Source organism: Equus asinus, chromosome 21, assembly GCF_041296235.1.
Source record: "Equus asinus isolate D_3611 breed Donkey chromosome 21, EquAss-T2T_v2, whole genome shotgun sequence".
NCBI classification, from domain to species: Eukaryota; Metazoa; Chordata; class Mammalia; order Perissodactyla; family Equidae; genus Equus; species Equus asinus.
Genome location: NC_091810.1, coordinates 77657598 through 77679604, shown reverse-complemented (window position 1 = coordinate 77679604; position 22007 = coordinate 77657598). Strand labels below are relative to the sequence as shown.

At 48.0% G+C, this 22007-nt stretch overlaps 1 protein-coding gene across 5 annotated transcripts in view; it reads right to left on the bottom strand.

Annotated features, from left to right (window-relative positions):
- The window catches only part of COLQ (collagen like tail subunit of asymmetric acetylcholinesterase), a 56895-nt gene that overhangs the window by 5287 nt on the left and 29601 nt on the right, over positions 1-22007 (bottom strand). For all 5 annotated transcript variants that reach the window (XR_011496501.1, XR_011496502.1, XM_014859471.3 and 2 more), the window contains exons 4-14: positions 20215-20259; positions 19858-19884; positions 17995-18066; positions 16593-16655; positions 16073-16099; positions 15370-15414; positions 15194-15229; positions 12044-12124; positions 7380-7485; positions 1373-1512; positions 357-476 (exon numbers count right to left, since the gene is read on the bottom strand). Coding sequence is in view for 3 of the 5 variants with exons in the window: in XM_014859471.3 (XP_014714957.1) it covers positions 357-476; positions 1373-1512; positions 7380-7485; positions 12044-12124; positions 15194-15229; positions 15370-15414; positions 16073-16099; positions 16593-16655; positions 17995-18066; positions 19858-19884; positions 20215-20259 (762 nt within the window). In the remaining 2 variants the exon portion in view is untranslated. The remainder of the gene's footprint in view (positions 1-356; positions 477-1372; positions 1513-7379; positions 7486-12043; positions 12125-15193; positions 15230-15369; positions 15415-16072; positions 16100-16592; positions 16656-17994; positions 18067-19857; positions 19885-20214; positions 20260-22007) is intronic.

The following is a 22007-nucleotide window of genomic DNA, read 5'->3' as shown; positions in this document are numbered from 1 at the left end:
TCTGGGTGAAGGGGACACTGCTGGGGGGCGGCCCTCGGCTTCCTCCTGGGTGGGAAAGGCACTCCTTTCCTGTCGCCCAGAGCTGGGCTGTTGGCAGCAAGGCGGGGCCAGATCAAGATGGCAGCCTGGAAGTGCAGGGACGCGCAATTGTCTGGAACCTGGGCTCAGAGAGGAGGTTCTATTTGGGGAGCAGGGGCATGGAGAGCTGCTCAGAAACAGTGAGGAAAGATGCGCAGCCCTTCCATGGAAACAGACTGCCGGAAGCTCTGTGCCAGGCCCAAGTGTGGGCCTTCCCTTCCTTTAAAGATGTGTCCCTTTCCTGGGCAGGGTGTGACCTGAGTGCCCGCCTTGGGTACCTGGATGGGGAGCCAGCCAAGGCTGTCCTTGAAGTACAGAGATCTCTGGTCTCTGCGGAAGGCAATGGCATTTTGGGTGTTCAGCCTCTCAAGCTCCTCCTGGTTGTTGACCACAAAAATCTGCCAGAGAACACACTGGTGAGGATTCCAGAAAACCCCTCTACAGGGAGCCAGGGAAAAGCTGGCGGAGGAAACAGACTCTCCGTCCTTGGACTGGTAACAGTGGGCAGGGGAGTTCGCCTGTGACGCTCCAGTGTTCCTCCCAATGTGGGGAGGAATGTGCTGATTCCCACATCTTCTCAATTCAGTTCCCAAGGTCTGAGTTTGAAATAAAAATATCCGTGATTTATAATTTTTTAAACATTTAAAATATTCCCAAGACTTGAAAAAAAGGGTGATGTCATCTAGTCAAGTAATTCAACATCTGGAAATGATTCTTTAAAAAATTCTTCTACTCAAAGGTGTTCATTACAGGGTCATTTACATTAGTGAAAAGCTTGGGAGTACCCTATAAATATCCGACAGGAGGGCACTGGTTAAACAAATCGCGGCATAGCCACATGACGGATGGCTGATTAAGCATCCATTTGAATGATATTTATGATGAACGGGTGTCCAGGGTTTACTTCAAAATAGTCCAAGGGAGGGTGGGCACTAGTGTGCAGGCGTAAAGAGGACATGAGATTGGCCATGAGTTGATGATTGTTGAATTGGGTGAAGGGTACATGGAGGTTCATTACATGATTTGTTCCACTTTTGTATTTATTTGAAATTTTCTATAATTTTTTGTTTTTAAAAAAAGACAAAGAAAACCCTCCAAAGTGGACCCATGACCAAACGGACAGTTTGGTTTTCTTCTTTTGATTTTCCCTTATTTTCCAATTTCCCATAGTGAGTGTGTACCAAGTATAATGGGGGAAATAAGTTTTACCAAAAGGCTTTTACAAAGTCCCGAGAGGATCAGGTGGGAAGGCCCAATGGAAGACCACCCAAGCCTTCACCCAGAAGAGCCTTACCACAGGGACTCGCGTGGAACTGGGCCCGTACGCGGATTCCCCGTAGGAAGGGTTATTCACATTCACGGAGGTTCCACACAGACATCTTCCAGGAGGCCCAGGAAATCCTCTTTCCCCTTTGGGTCCCGTTACAAGTTGTCCTAGGAAGCAACAGATTGCTGTGTTACTAGAGCCCAGGAAGAGAAAACCACACAGCCCAGGGGATGTGAGCAACCTTCACAACAGAAGAAAGGTTGAAGTCCATGGTATTTCAGGGTAGGCCTGAGGGAGAAGTTCAAAGAGATGCTTTTGATCCAAGATGCAGAGGAGGCGATGTTCTCTGCAGTCCCTCAACCACGCTAGGTGTGGCAGCATCTTTCTCAAGCCTCTTTCTCCCTCTCCTCTTTCTATACTTTAGAGACTAGACAGGTAGGCATTCTACTTCCCAGAGTCCCTTGCATCTGGAGGTGATCATGTGCCAAACTGTTGGCCAATGCAAGGACTACGGTGGGAGAAGGGTGGGCATCTGGGAAAGTCTATCCTGATAAGGGAGAAACATAGCTGATGGGAGACATAGCTTCCTCCTTCTTCCTGCCTTGAAGACAGATAAGATGTCTGGTGCTGCAGCAGCCATACTGCAACCATGAAGTAACAAGTGTGAGAAGAGAAGCCAACATGCAGGAAAGATCAGGGCCTCCTGGGGCCTGGGACCCTGAGAGTGACACTTAGAGGCTGAACCAAAGCCAGCCATCGTCCACCTCTGGACTTCCTTGTTGCATGAGAAACAATTTTGTTTAGACCATTTTTAACAGGGACTTCTTACTAATGAACACATTGCTGATGGATGACTTTTATTTTTTTACTCATTTTATTTAATTTTATATATAGGAGACTTACAAAGGAATTCCTGAATGTGGGTTTCTTTGATTTCTTCTGGAAGAAAATGAAATGTTTGAAATGCTCAGCATATTTATTCTGCCTTGGTACTGAGAAGAGCATCCTGAAAGGACGTGGTTGGGAAGTTTACTCCCTGCAGTGTGGGAGACCTGTTAGGGAGCCATTCTCACCTCAACTTTTAAAGGCCCTGATGCCCAGGCCACACCCCAGACCAATTCCAGCAAGACTGCTGAGACCAGAATCCAGGCAGCCATATTTTTAAAAGCTTTCCAGATGTTTCCACCTTGCACCAGGGTGAGAACCGCTGGTCTTGGGAAGTGGTCCTTGCACAAGCCTTTCCCCCACCAGATTGTTCTCCCGTCGCCATCCCTTCCTCCTCCCCAGGGGCCTCCTAGCTCACTCCTGATCTCAGTTCAAACATCACCTCCTCAGGGGAGCCTTTTCAAATGCTCACACTCCGTCATGTTCACTTTGGGCACAATTTCACAGTTCTCTGGGCCTTTTCTTCACAGCACTTCTCTCTGCGATTCTGCATATTGTGAGGTTATGGATCAAGCTCCATCTCCCCCGTATGACATAAGCTCCACAAGGGCAGGCTTGGTGCCTCTTTTCATTCACCAGGGCTTGACACACAGTAGGGGCCCGGTACATGTTTGATGATTGAATGAATGAATGCAGACTAACTGGAAAGAAAAGGTCTTCGGAAAAGGCTAGAAGTGACACTCTGGTTGGCAGAAGAGTGCTAGAGTGAGAGCCATCCACTGGAGGAGAGGAAAGAGGAAACGATGGGGACTGAAAAAGGAAATAAGTAAGTACCTCTCCTCCTGGGAAAATAAGGGGAGTCTGGAGACCAGCCGGCCATGGGTTTCAGGTTGTATAACATCCGGGGCAGCCAGCAACTGGGGACACCGTTTGCAGATCACAGAAGGGCAGGAAATAAAATGAGCCCAGGGGAGAGGTCTGTTCAGGACCCCAGGGAAGCAGCTGCAGCTGGAGGAGGAGACCCCAGTGCGAAGACCCCCACAGCCTGAGCCTTCGTGGGCTCGTGGACAGGTATGTCCAAGATCAGAATGCTGCTGGCCTGAGGGAAGGGAGGTCTGCCAACATCTACCAAGTTACGGTTGTTCGTTCTAACAAGAAAAGTGAACACAATCGTGTGGGAGGAGCTCCAGTCTTGTGTTCTGATATTTTCAGCAGTGCCCGGAGAGACAGAGACTCCACCAGCCCAGGAATATTCTGGGTAATTAAGCACCCAGGGAAACAGAGGTGGCAATGCTCTGCAGCCAAGGACCGGAGAGTGGCACCGGAGCAGCCTTCCAGCAGGTTCTGTGACCCCAGCGACTCCTCTAGAACCATGGGCTTGGAGAGAATGGAGAGTTTGTCCCATTATCCAGCCCATTAGTGGTGAGGCTGAGGTCTGAATTCATGTTTGACTTAACACTATGCCGTTCAAAAGACAAACATACAAGAATATTGATGCTTGCAGGAAGCTGGCAATTCCCAGGTACCACGTTGATTCACTTATACCCTGTCTGGGTGCAGGAAGGACTCAGCCAAATTTGTAATTCGGTTATTGCAAATTACATCCTAAAGGCATATTGCCTTCATTCCCTCCCTTGCCCCCCAGCCCCTCTTTCTCTGTAACTTGGGTGATAAAAAGCTCCCACCCTCGCCACCTCCCCCAGCACCATCCCGCCCCACAGCACCAGGCACCAGAGCCAAAGGCAGCCTCCCAAAAGCACGACAGGACACGGCAGGGAGCCTGCTTCCTGCCACCGCTGCAGTTTCCCTGCTGCTTCCTCCCAGCTGTCAGAGGGCATCTGTTACCCCTGCCTGTTTCCTGCCAGGCAGCACTGAAGGGCACAGCAACCCGAACTTCCCCACCTCGGCCTCCTGGAGCTCATCCCGTGGGCCTGGCCTGGCCTTTCCACCATCCCCTGCAGCCAGAGGACCCTGCGCTCCATCTTTGCCAAGGATCCTCCCATCTCCACTGGCTGCCGCAGGAGGAGCAGGTCTGAGAGGGGAAACTGGGAGAAGGCAGAGGAACCGCAGAACCATCTCCATGCCACCCCCAGCTCCCACTCTGCCCCTGCAGCGGCTGCATGGCTGAGGGGAAAGGGGACCAGGAGTCACAGACTGATTTTGACCAGGTGTGGCCACCAGTCAGCTCTGTGACCTTGGGAAGTCACTTCTCTCTGAGGCTCAAAGTTATTATTTACAAAGGGAGGACTGGACTAGACCAGGGAGCTTAACCCACCGTGCACAGAGCCTGAGGGTCTTCCCAGATGGATTGGGCAGGGGTTTGAAACTCTGGGAAGCAGTGTGCAGAATCTTGGATGTAGGTAGACACAGTTTTTTTCCCTGAGAGTGGGTTTAGGACTTTTATCAGACTCTTAAAAGTAGTTTCAGGAATTGCTCTGGGGGCCTGTTCCAACTCTTGATGATCATCCGACTGGTCCCAGGCATGGGGAAGGTCTCTTTTAAACTTCACCCCCCTTTCCCTCCCCAGCTCCCAAAAATCATTTCCACAGAGCAGGATGATTGCTCCATTTTCTTTAGCTGCCTCACTCCAGGAGTCTCCTCAGAAAGGAAGTGAGTCAAAGGAAGGCAGAGAGGAGATATCAATCAAAGAGATGGCCGCGTTGTGCTCGGCGGCTGTGCAATAACCCAGGTGGGACAGACTGAGGGCCATAGCGGCCCAGTGAGCACCTGTAGGGTCTGGGCCCAGCCGTCCCACCTGCCAGTGCTGTGGGGATGCGAAGCTGACGCAGCCACAAACCCTGCTTCAAGGACTTGCCATCCAGGAGGAAGATGAAACACACCGGCAGAAAAGTTGCCACTGGAGGGGCCAGAGCAGAGAGGCCATGTACCACTGGGGCCCCAGGGAGGGAGAGCCATCCGTTAGGGACCAATGAAGGCCTTAGTGAAGAGAGGGCTTTGAAGGAAGGAAAGGATTTTGTTGAGTGGTCGAGAGGATGAGAGGAACGCCATTCCAGGCCACGTGGACCCTGAGAAACTGCGGGAACATGTTCCAGCTCTGCAGACAACAGCATGTCTGCGGGAGGGCAGAAGGCGGTCTGGCTGGGATCTGGGGGGGATGGAGTGGTGCACAGGAAGGGGACACGTGCTAGGGGAGAAGGACCAAGGAGAGAAAATAGGACTACGCTGGACCTGCTAAAGGGATGGGGCTGTAATCCACCAGAGACAGACAAGACAGAACAGTAGGCGTTTAGTGACCTGCGGAGGTCTCCAGGCCCTACCCTGCTCCCCCTACTCCAGGTCCCACAGTGGGACCAGGATTCAAAGCAGAAGAGGGCTGGCCTTTACAAATCGATACGCACAGGGAGACCAGTAAGGTCTTAGTTTGCCAAGGATCTCCCGATGCATCTTCCCCTCATACCCTCTGGCTACTCCTCAGTTTTGTAAGCCCCTAAATACCCCGAGGGCCAAGAGAGTCCCTTCTAAAGGCAAAACCTAGGCTCAGGCCATGCTCTCAGTCTCTGGGGCTTGCAGCTCATGGTCATGGGCTCAAGAGGAATGGTACGCATGCCAGGACCAAGGAGGGTGAGTACTAGTTGGAAGGACCCCCAACAAGATCATCCATTCAACTCACAGAAACAGGTTATAAAGGACGGACACACGGCCTAGGCTGCATCTCAAATCTAGTTCCCTTAACAAAATAGAAACAGATGTGGCAAGATAACTTATTGGGATGCTAGCTGACGTTTGTTTTCCCAGTATATCTTCCTCTCCCATTTCCAAGGAGGTAGCAAAGCTTTGTGCTTTCTTGCCCTTACTTAAAACAGGTACTATCTGAGCCTTCTGCCTTTCCATCTTCGTTCTCAGAAGAGAAAATCTCCTAAGAGGGGTGGCACTGTATGAGGAGCATGAGGAGGGAGGGGGCTAGAGGCTGGAAGAAGAGGGACAACCCCAGACAGGGACCCCTGTAACCTGGAGAAGGGATAAGGTCCTCAGAAGGAATGGTTGTGGGGAACTTCTTGGGAAACTGAACCTTGGGGACCAGGACTTCCAGCCTTGGAAATGTTCTGATACCCAAGCATTGCATGAGGATGGTGGTCACCAGGCACCAAAGAACCACGTGGCCTCAGACGACAGGCATTTCAGAGGTGGACAGGGTAGATGAAAGGTTGGAGGGAATTCCTGATTTTTTTCTGCCATAATTCCCCAGGATCCTTGCCCAGTCCTGTCATGGCCATTGAAGGGTTGAAGCGAACCCCAATAAGGCCTGAGGTTGAGCTTTCCTGGCATCCTGGCAGGTGGAATCTCAGAGCCAACTTTAACTTGGTTTAAAGGATCTAACAAAAGAATGACACTTCTTAACCCACCCCATGTTGTGGTTGCAAATATATTCCCATAAACATAGAGGGAAAGAAGTGCACTGTAGAATTTTAATATGCCTTCATTTTCTTTAAAAAAATTAGAATAAAACCTGTTTTGATTCCTTTTGTATAACTGAGGACAAAGCATCTTGCACAGTCAGTAAACAATCTTCTTGGACCTAGAGAGGCTGTGTTTATATAGACGTTGTGCTAGGAAAGGGCTTACTTTGAGCTTACACAGGAGCAAAATAAATAAAGGGCTCAGCTCATCAAATTAAACAAAGGGAAACAGAGTTAGGGTGTGGCTTTGCCCCCTTCAATGGTGGACTTGGATTTTTTTTAGTGATTTCTTTCTATATTCAATGCAAATCAATAGGAACTCTTTCATAACACTGTGTAAGATTAAAACATTTGCAATGTCATCTTTACTTCTAGGGTTAAGAGAATTGCTTGGAACCATGAAATGTTTCTCTAGAAAAAGGTGTTAGATGATGAAATATGTGTCTGGTTTTTTTCACTTAAAGGATAAATGACATCACCAATGTAATTCTTTTTTTCTCTCCCCGATTTGTTCTCTAAAATGCTAAAACAAAGCCAGAATGATGTTTATCTCTTTTGTGTAAAAGTTGAATGAGCCAAGTTGTGGAGAAATTATAAATACATCCAAGTACCTCAGGCAGTTTCTAACTCAAAACATAAGGCAGCCCTCTGCTGGCATCTCCTGCACCCTCTCCAGGGAGGCTGGCCAGAAGGGTGACACTGTAGGTCCAGTGAAGCAGGGCAGCTCTTACCTGCCGATGGGGGGCCCGGGGGTCCTGGGGGACCTGGACGGCCAGGAAGACCAGAAGGCCCAGGCTTGCCTGGTGGGCCCACAACTCCACTATCTCCCTTCTGCCCCTGACAGAGAGAAAGGCAGAGCCCGTTATGACAGCATGACACGGCAACTTCCTGCCCCATTTATCTCTAAATCAGGGGCCACCCTGCACTTTGGAGTAAGAGCCCAGGGCAGGATGCGGCCCCAGAGCTCTTGACCACCAAGCTCCTAAAAAGCTCAGGGCAAGCGACATTTGAGACTGTGATGGTTGCAAGTTGGCAGACATTACTTCTTGCTCCATCCTGGAAACATGGCACATGGCAGCTCAAGGAACCAACCCAACCCACTCCCTCACTGGGTAGATGAGGAAACAGAGACTCAGAAAAGAGCAGGGCTTTTTGCCACTCACCTAGCATCGAGGCGGCAGAGTCGGGCCTAGAACTCAGGCCTTCTGCCTGCTCGTCAGGACCATTTCTATTTCCTCACAAGAGCTGTTTCCACCCAATGACTTCCCATTGTTCTCAGGATAAAGACTCAGCTCCTTACTTCAGTCTACAAAGCCCCACATGACTGGGCTTTCCAGTTTCATCCTGGCCAGCCTTTTAGTGTTTTTGGTCTTCAAGAGCACCGTGCCTTTTATTTCCCTCCTCAAGACCCTTCTCACTCCCCCAAACTCCTCTCCCCTCTGCTCTGCCTAGTTAACTCCCCGCATCCTTCAGTTCTCAGCTAAAACGTACTGCAGCAAAGCCTTCCCCAACCTTGCTAGACTGAGCCAGTCCTCCCCATCACAGCCTCTCAGAACGTGGCCCTTCTCCTTCATGGCATTTAATCCAGATCATAACTACACTATCATGTATGTGCTCATTTCATCAATGTTTCCTCACGAGACTCCCTGTGGGCTGGAATCTGTCTTGTTGACCTCTCTTCCTCAGATTAAATGAGGGAGGAGGAAGAAGCTGAAAACACAAAAAGGAAGCAGTGTTGTTGAGCTATAAGTCAGGAGATCTGGGTTTTCACCTTGGCCATGAGATCCTGGCTAACTCATGTCACTGTTTTGTGCCTGAGTTTTCTCATCTGTAAAATGGAGACAGTAAACATATACATGCATAGGTTTGTTGTGAGGCTAACAAAGATCTCAGAGGGGGAAAAGCAGCTTGCACAGAACCAAGGGCTATGTGGGGCAAGCTGATTATCATAGCAACCGGCTTGGTTGCAACTTTTTCACATGTTTAAAAAAGTCCTGGTTTCTTAAAGAGAGGCATACCTGCAGCAATAGCCATTCCACATGGGGTGTCCTCTTTGCTGCCTGTGTGGGAGGGTCAAGAGCAAACATTCGCTTTTCAGGGCTGCCCCTAAGAATAACCCCAGAAACTAAGGCTGGTGCGTGCTGTAGGTTCTTTCCCCAAACAATTCGCTAGTTGTCTGCTCTTGCCCCAGGCCTAACCAGGACAGTGATTGATGCCCGACATCTTTGGCCTGGATCCCTCTTCTACACTTGTGTCTTGGCAGGCTTGCCCCCGTGATGAAACATAATCTTCCCCAAGTCTGGGAAGCAGGCATACTGGGCACTCCTTCCAATCACAACGGTGACATGTGACCTGCTGCCTTGTCAACATGGCCCTGGGGGCTCTCTCAGCAATGTCCAAGGAGTTCCTAAATTCTTAATATGGGACCTGTGAGGTCAGAGTTTGTTTCCAATTTCATCCTGGTGGAGGGAGTTCTTAAGCCTTTGCCCAAGCTGAAGCATTCCTTGAGGTAACCAAGATGGGTCCCAGAATGGCAAAGGAAGTCACACCATCTTAATATAGCCACAGTTAAGGCTTGTTTTTCTAACAGCCATGTCAGCTGGCTATGAGCACAGGAAGTGCACAGCTTGAAGGAGCTGGAAATGCTCCTTAATTCTGACACCAGCAGTAATGGAATATTCTGCTTAACGGGTCACCTACTCAGAACAACCCATGTCTCTATGAGCAGAACTCACTGAGCAGCACTTTCCAGGAAAAGCATTCTTTATTCCTTTATTGCCACAAAGCCTATGATCCCTTTCAAGGAGGCTGCTCTGTCTTTTTAACTAAAGGTTTTGTAGTAAAGTCAAGAGCTACTGTCTTGGATCTACCTGAAGGCAGGTCCCGAAGCATGAAGCGGGTGGAAAGACGATGAGTTGTGGGGAAAAGCAGGTCTCAACTCCCTAAGTTCTAATCCTGACCTGGAAGAGGCTTAGCTGAGGGTCCTGGGCAGGCCACTCCACTTCCCTGGTCCTCAGAGTTCTTTTAACCAAATGGAGGGAATTGGATGAGCTGGTCTCTAAAATCCTCTGGCTCTGAAATCCTAACCTCCTGAAGTCCCTTCTGGATTTCTGCTTCCAGGGTTTAGATTGACTTATAATAACCTCCAGAAACTCTCAGCACCACTGGCCCAACAAACACACGAAATGTAAGATTCCACTAGGAAATTAATTCACGATAAAAAGAAAGTACCATAGCAGGCTTCCGAGGCCAACAACTCAAGTATCTGCTGACTGGAAAGGCACTGAGGGTTTGGAGAACACTTAGGTGGTTTATAACATCTTCTAGAAAGGATCAGCTCGTTTCCCTAACTTCTCTGAGCTCCCAGACATGTTCTGGCGTCATTTTTAAGCTTGTTGCAACCAAATCACTCTCAGCAGGGTCAAGAAATAGCCTTCTTGGCTTCAGTCCTCACCAGGAAAAGGCAAACACTGCCCAAGAAAAGAACTAGAGGATAGAAGCAACAGGCTTCTTGAACCCCAGGCGTAAAAAGTTCTGGATGGAAATCAGCAGTAGGGAAGAAAATGATTTTAGGAAAAAGATTTCCCTTTTTTCCTTATTTTTCTAAGCCTAGTCCTTAGGAAATTGCTCTCTGTGGCATCATTGTAAAGCCATGATCATGCCACCCATTGTAAAACTTTGAAAATTGAACTGGCATCTTGTGACTTCAAAAGTGATTGTAGAATCTGAGTTATCCAGGTTGGAGCCTGTGTCATTCCTAAATTCTCTTGGAAAAGACCAGAATTGGCTTCATGGTTCCAAACCCTAGCTGCATATTAGAATCACATGGAGAGCTTTAAAAATAAAATAACAACCTGGGGCTGGCCATGGCATAGTGGTTAAGTTTGGCACGCTCCACATTGGTGGGCTGGGTTCATGGGTTCGGATCCCAGGCATAGACCTACACCACTTGTCAGCGGTGCTGTGGCAGGCGACCCACATATAAAAGTGGAGTAATGTTGTCACAGATGTTAGGTCAGGGCTAATCTTCCTCAAGCAAAAAAGGAGGAAGATTGGCAACAGATGTTAGCTCAGGGTTAATCTTCCTCAGCAAAAAATAAAAATAAAAAAATAACAACCCATGCTAAAGATCCGGGTCAATTATACCAGAATCTTTTGAAAGTAAGGCCTAGGCATTGGGGACAATGAGAGGCAAGGAATCTGTATTTAAGCAGCCCCCTCAGGTGATTCTGATGTAAGCTAAAGTTTGAGAACCAGGGATCTAGCCTAAGAAAAGAATGGAAATATCAGAATGGAAAAAGTTTTGTGCCCAAAGATATTAGCCTCTCAGCATCATATATAACTTGGTTAGGTCGCTCATGTCCAAACAATCTATTGCTTACTCATTTACTAAAATCTGATGCAGACATTTATAAAAGTTACTTAAAAATTCTTAATGAATATCTGAAGTAACAAGCAAAAATGTGTAGATAGTGATTTTAAGCTAAAAATTTACGATGTAATAACTATATTGGATATCAAAGAAACAAAACACTAGAAAGTTCACAAAAGAAACAATACTCAAAACAAATATATCAAAATGGTAACAGTGGTTCTGCTTGGGTCTTGGGTCTTAGGTCTTTAGATGATTTCCCTCCTATTTTTGTGAATTTTCCAAGTTTTCTGTAATGATCATATATTACATTTATAATGAGAAAGGAGGTAAAAAGCCAACAAACTGACAACCAAACACATAGAAGGGCACATCTCTCTGGAAAGACTGTCCATGGGGACAAAGATGAGAGGTTTCTCTGAGCCCTCAGGTGGCTCTAAGCCAACCAAAGCAAATGTACCTTCATCCTTCCTCTCCGTCTCATTTCACATGGTTTGACATGAGAGCCTGCTACCAGGGGGAATTCTGAATTAAAAATTTCCCCAACCCTTTAATAGTGCCAATAAAGAGGATCACTTACAAATTGGGATCCTGAGTGGGGAAACCACACTACTGTTGAGACCCAGAAGACCCTTCAACAGCAGGGAAATATCTGCACTGTTCTCCAAAACTCCATTTGTGTCTGGGGCATTGAGGCAAAAAGCAGGTGTTCTGGGTAAATGACCAGATTTGGTTTCCATCCCAGTTGCTTTAGTCAAGATAGATCTGTTCTTATGATCCAAAGATCCACTCTTGCTTCTAGCCTTGGACAGAGTTGGATCAGAGCATCCTATCCCATCCTCCTCAAACTATGGCCAGCCTAGAGAAGCCAGGAGGTCCTCAAAGTGATGTTGCTTCTGCCCATCAGCCCAGAGGATGCTGGAGACTGGCTCTATGGAACATCTCTGATAGACTCCACCCAGCTGCCTCACCACAGGCCAGGAGGGTCTGACCGCATAGGTGTGTGAGCCCTGGGATGGTTACCTGCTTGCCTCGTTTTCCTGGTCTTCCTGTGGGTCCCCGGTGTCCTGCTATCCCAGGCTCACCCTTTGGACCCATTTCACCCTGGAAGGAAGAAAGAGATGCAAGACAGGAATTAGGGTACATGGAGCAGGTACATCTCTACAGGTCTATCCAATCATTGGCGACGAGGGCAGTGTACTTGATGGCTCCAAATCCCTTCCAAGTGGGCTGCTCTGGGAGACTGGGAAAGTGATGAGGTCATGTGAAAGGCAGATAGGTTTCTCAAGGAAGAAGAAGGAAAGGAGAAGGTTACCCTGGGTGGGTGACGACTTATCTGAGAAAGCCAGCTCCCAAGCACCACGTATTTTGGTGTCCCAAGTCACCCTCCAGAATGGCCAAAGTGGGAGGCCCCTGCATTTCAGTCACACGTGTGCCTGTGACAACACAAGCTGCTAGGGAAAAATGCTTTCACTTGTAGTTGAAATTTTATGTTGTGTTTCAGTGTTTTTTGTAACATAAATTAAAATCCATGGGTTTTTGAATGATTGGACACAGTTTTGAAACTATATGAGCAGGAACTTCCCAAAGTTCCTGCTCATGTAATGAGCTTTACTTAGGGTTGTATATTTTCCCACTCTTCAGTAAAAATTGCTTTGGGTTCCAGCTCACTTCCATTTGATTTAGATGAAAACTCTTTTGGGGAGAGATGTTCCAGACATACGTTCAAATACTCAATATAATTATTGTAAAAGGCCTGGGAAACTATGTACACAATAGTCCTAATTGAAAAGCCCTATTTTGAACTATCAGAACCACACACACCAACTTTAGAATTCCATGGTTTATTTGCTCTTTCATAAAACCCACGGCTCCTTTTTAGTTTTTTTTCCTTTCTCCCCATGTTCTTCTAGGATTCCAGGCCCACTTGCTGTTTCTTTGGATCATGAACCCACAGGGCATCATCCCTACCTCCAGTAATCCCTCCATGGCCCAGAATGCACTGCCAACAAGCTAAGTTTAGCAACAGCAACTATGAGAGTTTCTGTTAGTCAGCAGCCAGTGGCCATGAAGAGCTGTCCCAGCCACTCGGGGAAAACAATAAACACTGCAACAGCTTTTCACACGGAGGTCAGAAGAGGTATAACACAATGGAAAATTCCAGGGAACACCAATATACAGTAAGCCTCAAGCATAAAGCTCTGAAGTTATCCGTTGGCTCAGCTAATGTAACAAATTTGTCCCTACCCAACCTACCAATATCTTGCCTCAAGCAGAATTGTCCTTAAACCTATGCTTTCTTTCCAACCTGTCGTGTCCTTCAGTATTCCAGGCAATGAGAGAGTGAGAGGATAGGATGGAGTCTACGTGGCCATGGAGATGTTTGCACAATTTTCCCCGGCTGTTTAGAACGGGCCAAAGGGTGTCTTGTTTGGCTGGGAGCAAACAGCAGCATAACAGTATCATATTTTGGAAAAGATTGTTCGAAGGAAGTGTGGCCCTTCTCTTCATCAGCTGGAAGCAGCCAGTAATTTCTTGATCTAATTTCTCTCCTAAGACCTAATTACGGTTATCATATCAGCTCTGTCTTAAAACAGCCTGCCATGAAAGGGAAAGAGAACTCTAGATGGCAAGTCTAGCAAATGGTGCAGAGACCAGAGAAGCTGTCATATTTAATTTTACAGTAATTTATTATACTTTGATATTCACTGTTGCTCTGAATGAAAACCTAACCTAAATATTTTAAGATAAAATTATTTTTTCTCTCTTAACGTTTCCTTTAACTTGTTTATATAATTAATCTATTTATTTTTAATCCAACCCTCCACCTAGGGGAGAAGGAACAGCGTTTTTGACAGCTTAAGACAGTTATAAACTATAATAAATTAATGTCAGATGATGGAAATTGTTTAAATATGCTCTGCTGACTGGGAGAAGGTCAGATAAAATTGTTTATTCAAATTTGGAAAATAAAACATTAAGGCGAACTTGAAAAAAACTTAGAATTCTAAGAAAGCATCCTATTTGCATGTTTGAAGAATATTATGCTTGGAGGCCAAGGTAAAAATAACAGTTTCCCGGGGGCTGGCCCAGTGGCGCAGTGGTTAAGTGCGCACGTTCCACTTTGGCGGCCCGGGGTGCACCACTTTCGGATCCTGGATTCCGACATGGCACCGCTTGTCGAGCCATGCTGTGGTGGTTGTCCACGTACAGAGGAAGATGGGCACGGATGTTAGCTCAGGGCCACGCTTCCTCAGCAAAAGGAGGAGGATTGGTAGATGTTAGCTTAGGGCTAGTCTTTCTCAAAAAAAAAAAAAAAAAGAAAAGAAAAGAAATTAAAAAAAAGAAAAAATAAATAAATAACAATTTCCCGTGTCAATGCCTTACAGTACAAGGAGCCACCGTTCTGATGTTAGATTAGGAGCTGTGCTCAGCGGCATTTATGCACTCTCTCTCTTTATTCTCTGACATCTCCCCTCACCAGCCTCCTCTTCCTCTTCCCCAGAACTTAACCGTAAGGATAAGTTTCAAAAGAATCTACCAGTCAATTGCCACCTCCACAATTTTTGTCATATCTGCACACTACTCTGTTATTTACTGAATGCTTTTCTTTAAACCAACTGAATTAACTCCTTTTTTAAATTAAGCCTTGTCCCAAACAAGATGTCCATGAAATCCCACTAAATATTTAACTATCAAAATAAAAAATGTTTGCTGTCACTCAGCTAAAATGACCCTGAGTACCTCTGGCAGTACGTGTGGCACCCGTGCAGGAGTGCTGAGCTGGGTGTAGTGAGCAGTGGCATTAAGCCAAAGGTACCTGCGCCTCTCACTGGGACCCTTGACCACCGCGGCTGAGATCTGTGTCCCTCGTCATAACGCGTTCTGCTTTTGAACATTACCATGGCCCTCCCAGAGGTAGGAAATGCGAAGAAGGGGCTCTCTCCACCTAGATGGGCGTCCTTTCCCTCCCACTGAACTGGAGGGAGGTCTCAGACCATCCTGCACCCTCTCACCAGCATGTTTAGCAGCTTGCTTCTCTTTCAAAGCAGAATCTTCCACGGCGAAAACCAGTTTCCTGGCCTCATGGACAGAGCGGCAGACCTCTTTTTGCTGTGCTTGGAGGGTCTAATTTGTTACGGAGGCCTATTTTTACGATTTCTAGGTACTTACTTTCTGCCCCAACATTCCAGGAAATCCCGGGAAACCCTGTAAAGAGAGCAACAAATACAGTGAGCGCCTCTGAAAGAACGTGGGCGAGGGTTGTGGAAGAGCCGGGTCATTTTCAGGATGGAGCCCTGGCAGCCAGTCACTTGTGTAGTTGATCATCTCTATGCAGTGGCCATTACCTTTTCTCCTTTGGGACCCAAGTCACCCCTTTCACCTCTGGATCCCTAGGAGGAAACCACAGGAGAGAGTCAATCAGTTAATATCATGGGGGAAAAGTGGAGCCTTTCAAACTGAAAGGTCCCTAAGCTGACACCCTCATTTCACAGGCAAAGAAACAGGCTCAGACCTTAGGTGACTTGCCCGGGGAAGGAATGCTTTGTGATCTACCTTCTATTTGGACCCCAAAGACCTCTTGCATTAATAAAGGACAACTCACATAAATTCTGGGTCCCAGATCCTCTCTCCTCCTATAAGAAATTTGTCCCCAGGTTCTGGCTGTGTTTTGGTTTGGTTTGGTTTGGTTGTTGACCGATGAGAAGGTTGTGAGGTGGAAGCTTGGTCTGAAGACACACGTTGGCCACTGTCCTCCAGCACCCCCATGCAAGCTGCGTTCATTCTCCACCTGGCACAACCTTCACTCGCTCATCTGCTCCACGGGAGGGGCCCCTACCTCCATTGGGAGCTCCTCCCTAAGCCACTTGCCCTGCCTCAGGAGGCCCCTCGCTTCTCTCTCAGCCCACTGACAAGGGACAGGGGAATATCTAGGAGCGGTTGCTGCAGTCGCTGACTAAAGAGAGACCTCAGCCATTCTCTGCTCATCACTGACCCCGGAGCCCATAACCCAGACCAGGCTCTGGGAAGCCCTCAGAGACAAGCACTAACCTTTTCCCCTCTGGATCCAGGGTAGCCCTAAAAAAAAGCAGAAAGTGCATTTACAACCAGCCCTGTATGACCTTTGGGTTTGGTGCAAGAGTGGAAGGAATTCCTGAATGCAGTGATGCCATGTGTCTCCACATTCCCTGGAAGTTTTACGGGGGTTGCAGCAGTAAACACAAAGATGTCCCTGAGGACTGTGTGTACACCAGGCCGAAAAACAACATTACTTGTCTTACCCCTGCAAAGGCCTGAACAAAGGTTTCCATCTGCTTTGTTGTCCAGAGGCTTGACCCTCGCTGCCCAGGAGAACAGCAGGAATGGCATCCTTATGCTCCTGGATCCCTGGGCATGACATCCCCCAAAGGGCTGGTAAAGACAAGCACTCTGGCTTTCCAGACTCTCCAACGTCTGTGACCTTCCCCAGCCCAGGATGGCAGCCCCACCCAGTCCCTGTCTTTGTAGATAGCAGCTGCTCCAGGGCCTTAGTGAGAAGACCTGGGAATGTCCATCTGGACCACACACTGACCTTGGAGCCCATTGGTCCTCTTGACCCTGGCAAGCCCGTCATACCCAGGTCACCTTTTTCACCCTGTGGGAATTAGAAGAAGAAGAGAAAAAAAAAAGACCTACAGTGATGAAAATGAACCAGGAGAGTCAGGGCAAGATTGGGATGGAACTGGGGACATTGGGGCTTGTTTGTGAATCTGAAGTCCCCAAATGCCCCTTGCTCACTCCCAGGGGCCCAAGGCTCCACAATCCACACTTCATTCTGGTATTTGAGATTAAATATAAAATGAAATTGCCCCAAGGGGATCAGATCTCCAAACTGAATGCTCACTAAGATGTTGTGAGTGGACTGAAGCTTGATCTTTTCCTAGAGAGGGTTGCAAGATGGTGGGAGAGAGAGTGTGGCGGCACTGGAGCCTCAGAGAACAAGGTGACAGCACCCAAACAAACTACCCGCTTTGCTCGTTGCATAGGGTGGGGCTTTCAGACATCTCCTGTACTCTCAGCCTAGGTTTGCAGCCAAGCAGCTTCACACACTCAAGTTGCTCCTAACACACCTACACATTTGCAAACCCAACTGAACTGAGTGAAAGTTTTAAAATTCAAATTTAAATTAATTACCATTTAAGAATTCAGTTCCTTAGTTGCACTAGCCACATTTCAAGGGCTTGAAAGTCACATATGGTGAGTGGCTACCATATTGGACACCTCAGCTACATACAGTAGATTTTTATAGAAATATCCTCGGGACTTTTCCTAAGGGGACTGGAAACACAACCTTCTATTCCCATAATAAATACAACCAGTAAGCAAATCAGAGCAGAAAGTGACATTCTCTGGCCCACCTCCCGACTTCTGCAGGTCACATTTCCAAGTCACAGCCTGTGCACCCCATAGTCTATGACCAACAGTGAGAAGAACATAAACAAAGGCACAGATGTGGATGTTAGCTATCCATAACTTGCCTGAGGAAGGAGATTTCATCAGCACTTGGCAATCTCTCTCTGAATGTAGGATTTCAGTTGTTCCAGCCAGCCAACGCCCATCCCCTCAACCCTCTGCCCCCTGCCAAATCAACACAGCAGGCCAACAGCTTCCCAGACGCCAGCCCCTACTGGGTCATCTCAGGGAAATCAAAGAGTTGCATGCTCACAGGACAAAGGAGAACCAGGGACCCTGTGAAAGAGGGGAGCGGCCTTTTATTTCTCCTCCCACAGGGTCTGAGCTGTTGGACTAACCAAGGTCTTGCAGTCAAGTGAAGGAGGAAGTGTTTGGAGACCTCTGGGCAGTCCTCGTGTTCTCTTCTTTCTCCCTCTCTTGAGGAAGTGATTTTCACTGACTACGTACCAGGGGCCAGGGGAGCTGCCATCTTCTCTCCTCACGCTCTGATACCATATGAGCCCTGAGAGCTTGCCACTTACCCTGGGTCCTTCGGGGCCAGGCCAGCCGACAGGCCCAGGCATGCCAGGAACACCCGGGGGGCCAGGTCTTCCCTTCAAAGACAAAAGACAAAAGTCAAGACAACTGGGTTTGTTTCCCTCCTTCCAGGAAGTAGGATTTATCTCTGGGGCCCAGAGGGGAGTATGGAGCCTCTAAGAATGGCCCCCAGGACTCCCATCCCCAACCTCCAAAGACTGGTAGCTTAAAGAGTTGGGTCACTTAGGTATAAATTAAATCCCTTGGTGTCACATTGTCTACACACAAAATCTTATTCTACTCAAGAAATGGAAAGTGGTAAGGAAGGGATTCTAAGCTTCTTGGTTTTTCAATATTTATCACCTCCACTCACTCACACTCACACAAATGTCCCCTGAATTCCAATAGTTTCACCCCAAGGGCGCGGTGCACAATGGGATAGGATTATGTTTGGGCAGCAGTAGCAGATGCTGTTGGTACTCCCTTTAGATATTTTTTACCTGCTCGGAATGCCCACCCCACAGCGGCTACCTTCCTTTCTGCTACAGCTCATTCCTGCAACCTGCAACTGTGGAGTTTGCCTGTGGGCAATTGGGGTTGCCCAGCAATTTATGTACTTCCCCTTCCTGCAGCTAATAGCCCAGCCCCCTTACCTCAAGGCAGGATAAACTGTATGGTGCAATTCACACTCCCAAGCTGTCCTAGGGATGAGGCTGAAGCTGGATATCACCTGATACCACATCCATGCTGGGCTTCTTCCCCCACCTCATCCGGCTCGCCCCTCCTCTCAGGCTCCTCTTGAGGGAGCTCCCTTAATAATTAATTCACTTGCACATGGCATGTGCCATCTCTGTCTCTGCTTCCAAGGAACCCAACCTAAGCCAGGGGCTATGGGAGAGTGCACACTGCAAGAGATTAGGAGCAGGGATTTGGGGCTATCCTGACCTCTGCACCCACTGGCTAATTTCACAGTAGGCCTAGCTAGACATGTGGAAGGCTTAGCCCCTAAACTAGAGATCACAATGCTGGTATGTGTATTCATTTCTACTCTTGCCACCCACATTCATGGCAGACATCAGTTATCAATTATGGCCCTCGTTAGTTCTGAGCATGGAAACCATACCAGAATCCCTTCCAGCCCAGCCCTTCAAATAGCCACTGTGCCTTGGCTGGAGTTGTCATTTGTATCCTAAAGGGCTGTAACTTTGCCTTGAAAAGGTCTGTTTGAGGCTCTTGTTGACAGTGAAACCATTTGTATAAAACTTAACCAGAAAAATAGTAATTTATATTTAGAACTATAAACATCTTTCTTGGGCAAATTTTTGTATCTCTTTCTACCACCAAGACCCAGAATTTCACTTCCAGTATCTATTGACTGTAGCGAGTGGTTGCTGGTTTACTCCTTCCTGACACAAAGGAGAGTCTTGATAACATGTGTTTGGTTCACTCAGAGTCCTTGCAACCTTAAGCAACTCCCATTTATTCCAGCTGGGCCAAAAAGCAAAAGCCATTTGTTTCTATCTGTTTGGTACTTTATTCCAGTTTAATCAAATAGACAGTGAGAGTCATTTTGTGCCGCTGGCTGGGGCCTTGGGGGGTTTCTCTGATGGATGGCAGGGTGAGATGATCAGAGACTGGGGGAAATTTGGCCAGGCTTGGCAGCCTCTGGAAGAAGTCATGAGCAGGCTTCAGCTTCCAACTGAAGGAGTGGGCAGAGACAGCAAGGCTGCTACTGTCATCATCAGGATGGCAGTGCCATCATTGTCCACTTGGGTACTGGGGGCTGTGGAAGCACATTGCTAGCTCCCCCACCCCTAGGAGTGCACATACACACATACACATGGAGCACAGAACAGCATGGACCATACCTTCCTTCCTGGTCGGCCAAGCTCCCCCTGTGGATGGAGAAGACGGGTAAGCCGAGGCTGCTTTGGAAGAGAAGTTCTGGAAGCAGAGGGCTTGGTAAGGCTGATGACTGGGCATGATCATGTGGCTTGGTCACTTGGCCACTCACAGCATCCCTGCCATCTCACTGGGCCAGCTTGAAATACACCAGTGGGACTCCATACCTGCAGCAGCAGCCCAGTCATCATGGAGCCTAGCCTCACACACTAAGGCTGAATTAGCGCATGGTTTAAAATATCAACCAGAAAATTCTTAGTGGCACCCCCAGAAAACAGGCTGGAATTACCAAGAAGAGGTAGGTCGACGAAAGTGGCTCATACCTTTTCTCCCTTTGGTCCTGTCTTGCCAGGAAGCCCCGGTGGACCCTACACAATCAAGGGAAGAAATGAAGAAAGTACACATCAAACCAAGGCAGGACCGGTGGTGAGGGAGGCAGGACTGGGAGGGGGGTCTTGGGGCACAGGGTTCCTATAGCAGTCTCCTTCTCTAAGCAAACTGAGGGCTCCAGGGACCCCATGAAGGACCCTCTCGTGCCTTCCAGCACATTCTTCTCTTCTCTATTCCTCTTCTTCCAGCTGTCTCTGAGCTGTGTTTCCAGTGGTTGTAACACACTCATGTCTACTCTCTGTGATTTTAGTTTTCTCCCTGGAACCCTTGTGTTGCCAGGAACATCCTGAGCCTTTGGTGAGAGCAACTAGAGAGTCCTGAAGAAATGCTGTCTGCTGAAAACAAGATGCTTCACCACCACTCATGTCTTTTCTGCTCCTCTCACCAAGCTTCCCTGGGGCCCTGACAAGAGGGAAGTTATGCTTTGCACATAGAAGCAGTCGACTTAGAAATTCCCAGGGTGAATCAATCTTTGGGTACCAGGTAGAGAAAAAGCAAGTAAATAGTGCATTTTTGACCCATTACTCAGCCACAGGAGTGGGGCAGACTCCAGCTCAGGGACCCTAGCACCCACTGCACTAAAGCTTGGCACACCCACAGCAGAACACAGCTAGCTGCTTTCTGCTCACACGCCTGTGAAATGCTCAGCTGGCTAACTGTTTTCCAAAAGCCCCAGAAGAGCAGAGAGGAAATCCATCAAAGCCCCCAGGCCACTACTTCATCTCCAAGATCTGCAAGTGAACAGGCCTAATACAAGGACTGTTTGAAATAGGATTTCTATGAGACTTGTCCAAATGACAAACACCCCCCTCAGCCAGTGGTCCCCAAGTGTATCTGCACGTTAGAATCCCCTGGGGGATCTTTTAAAAGTCCCAAAGACCAGGCCAGAGCCAAGGCCAACTACATCCCAATCTCAGGGAGAGGGGCACAGGCCTCAGGACTTTTTGAAGCTTCCAGGAGATTCTAATGTGCAGGTAAATTTGGGAATTGCCGTCTTTGGTTTATTTTCCTTCTGTTTTGGGGAGGGAAGGAAGGAGAGTTTCCATCCCATTCTCTTCTGATTCCCAAGCCTTGGTTTTATCCTTTTCTTGAAATGGCCTGGAACTGTTTTACCAGGCCATTGTGTTCCAGCTCAGTGCTTCTCAAAGTCTGACGTGCAGGGGATTCACTCAGGGATCTCGTTAAAATGCAGATTCTGATTGGCCGGGGGTGTGTGTGGTGGGGACAGGATGAGATTCTGCATTTCTAACAAGCTCCCAGAGGAGGCTCATGGTGCTGGTCCACAGATCTCACTTTGCGTGGTGACCGCACTCACACTGTGTTCTAAAGGAATGGAGGTGGCTGCAAAGTCCCCTGGAGTTGGGCAGCACAGCCTCCATGTGACTCAAAGCAGATTGCGTGAGTTTAGGGATGTGCAAGTGTGACAGGAGAGCTGCTGGTCTGAGGTCCGCAGAGAATGCCCCTCTCTTTCCCGTGTCTGTGGGTTCTCACACCCTCTGAGAGCTGTCAGCGTGGCCTGCGGGAGGTGGGAAGAGAGACACCCTCCAGAGATGTGTTCCTCAGGATGCCCATCATGTCTTTCTGCAGACTTAGCTCCTCTGTGGCAGCCTCTGGCCAACTCTGCATTCAACGTCCTGTTTTCTTTATTGCCCTCAACAAATATTTATGGAGAACCTTCTACAACCCATGCACTGGTATAGACTGGGCACACAGAACGTACAAGATA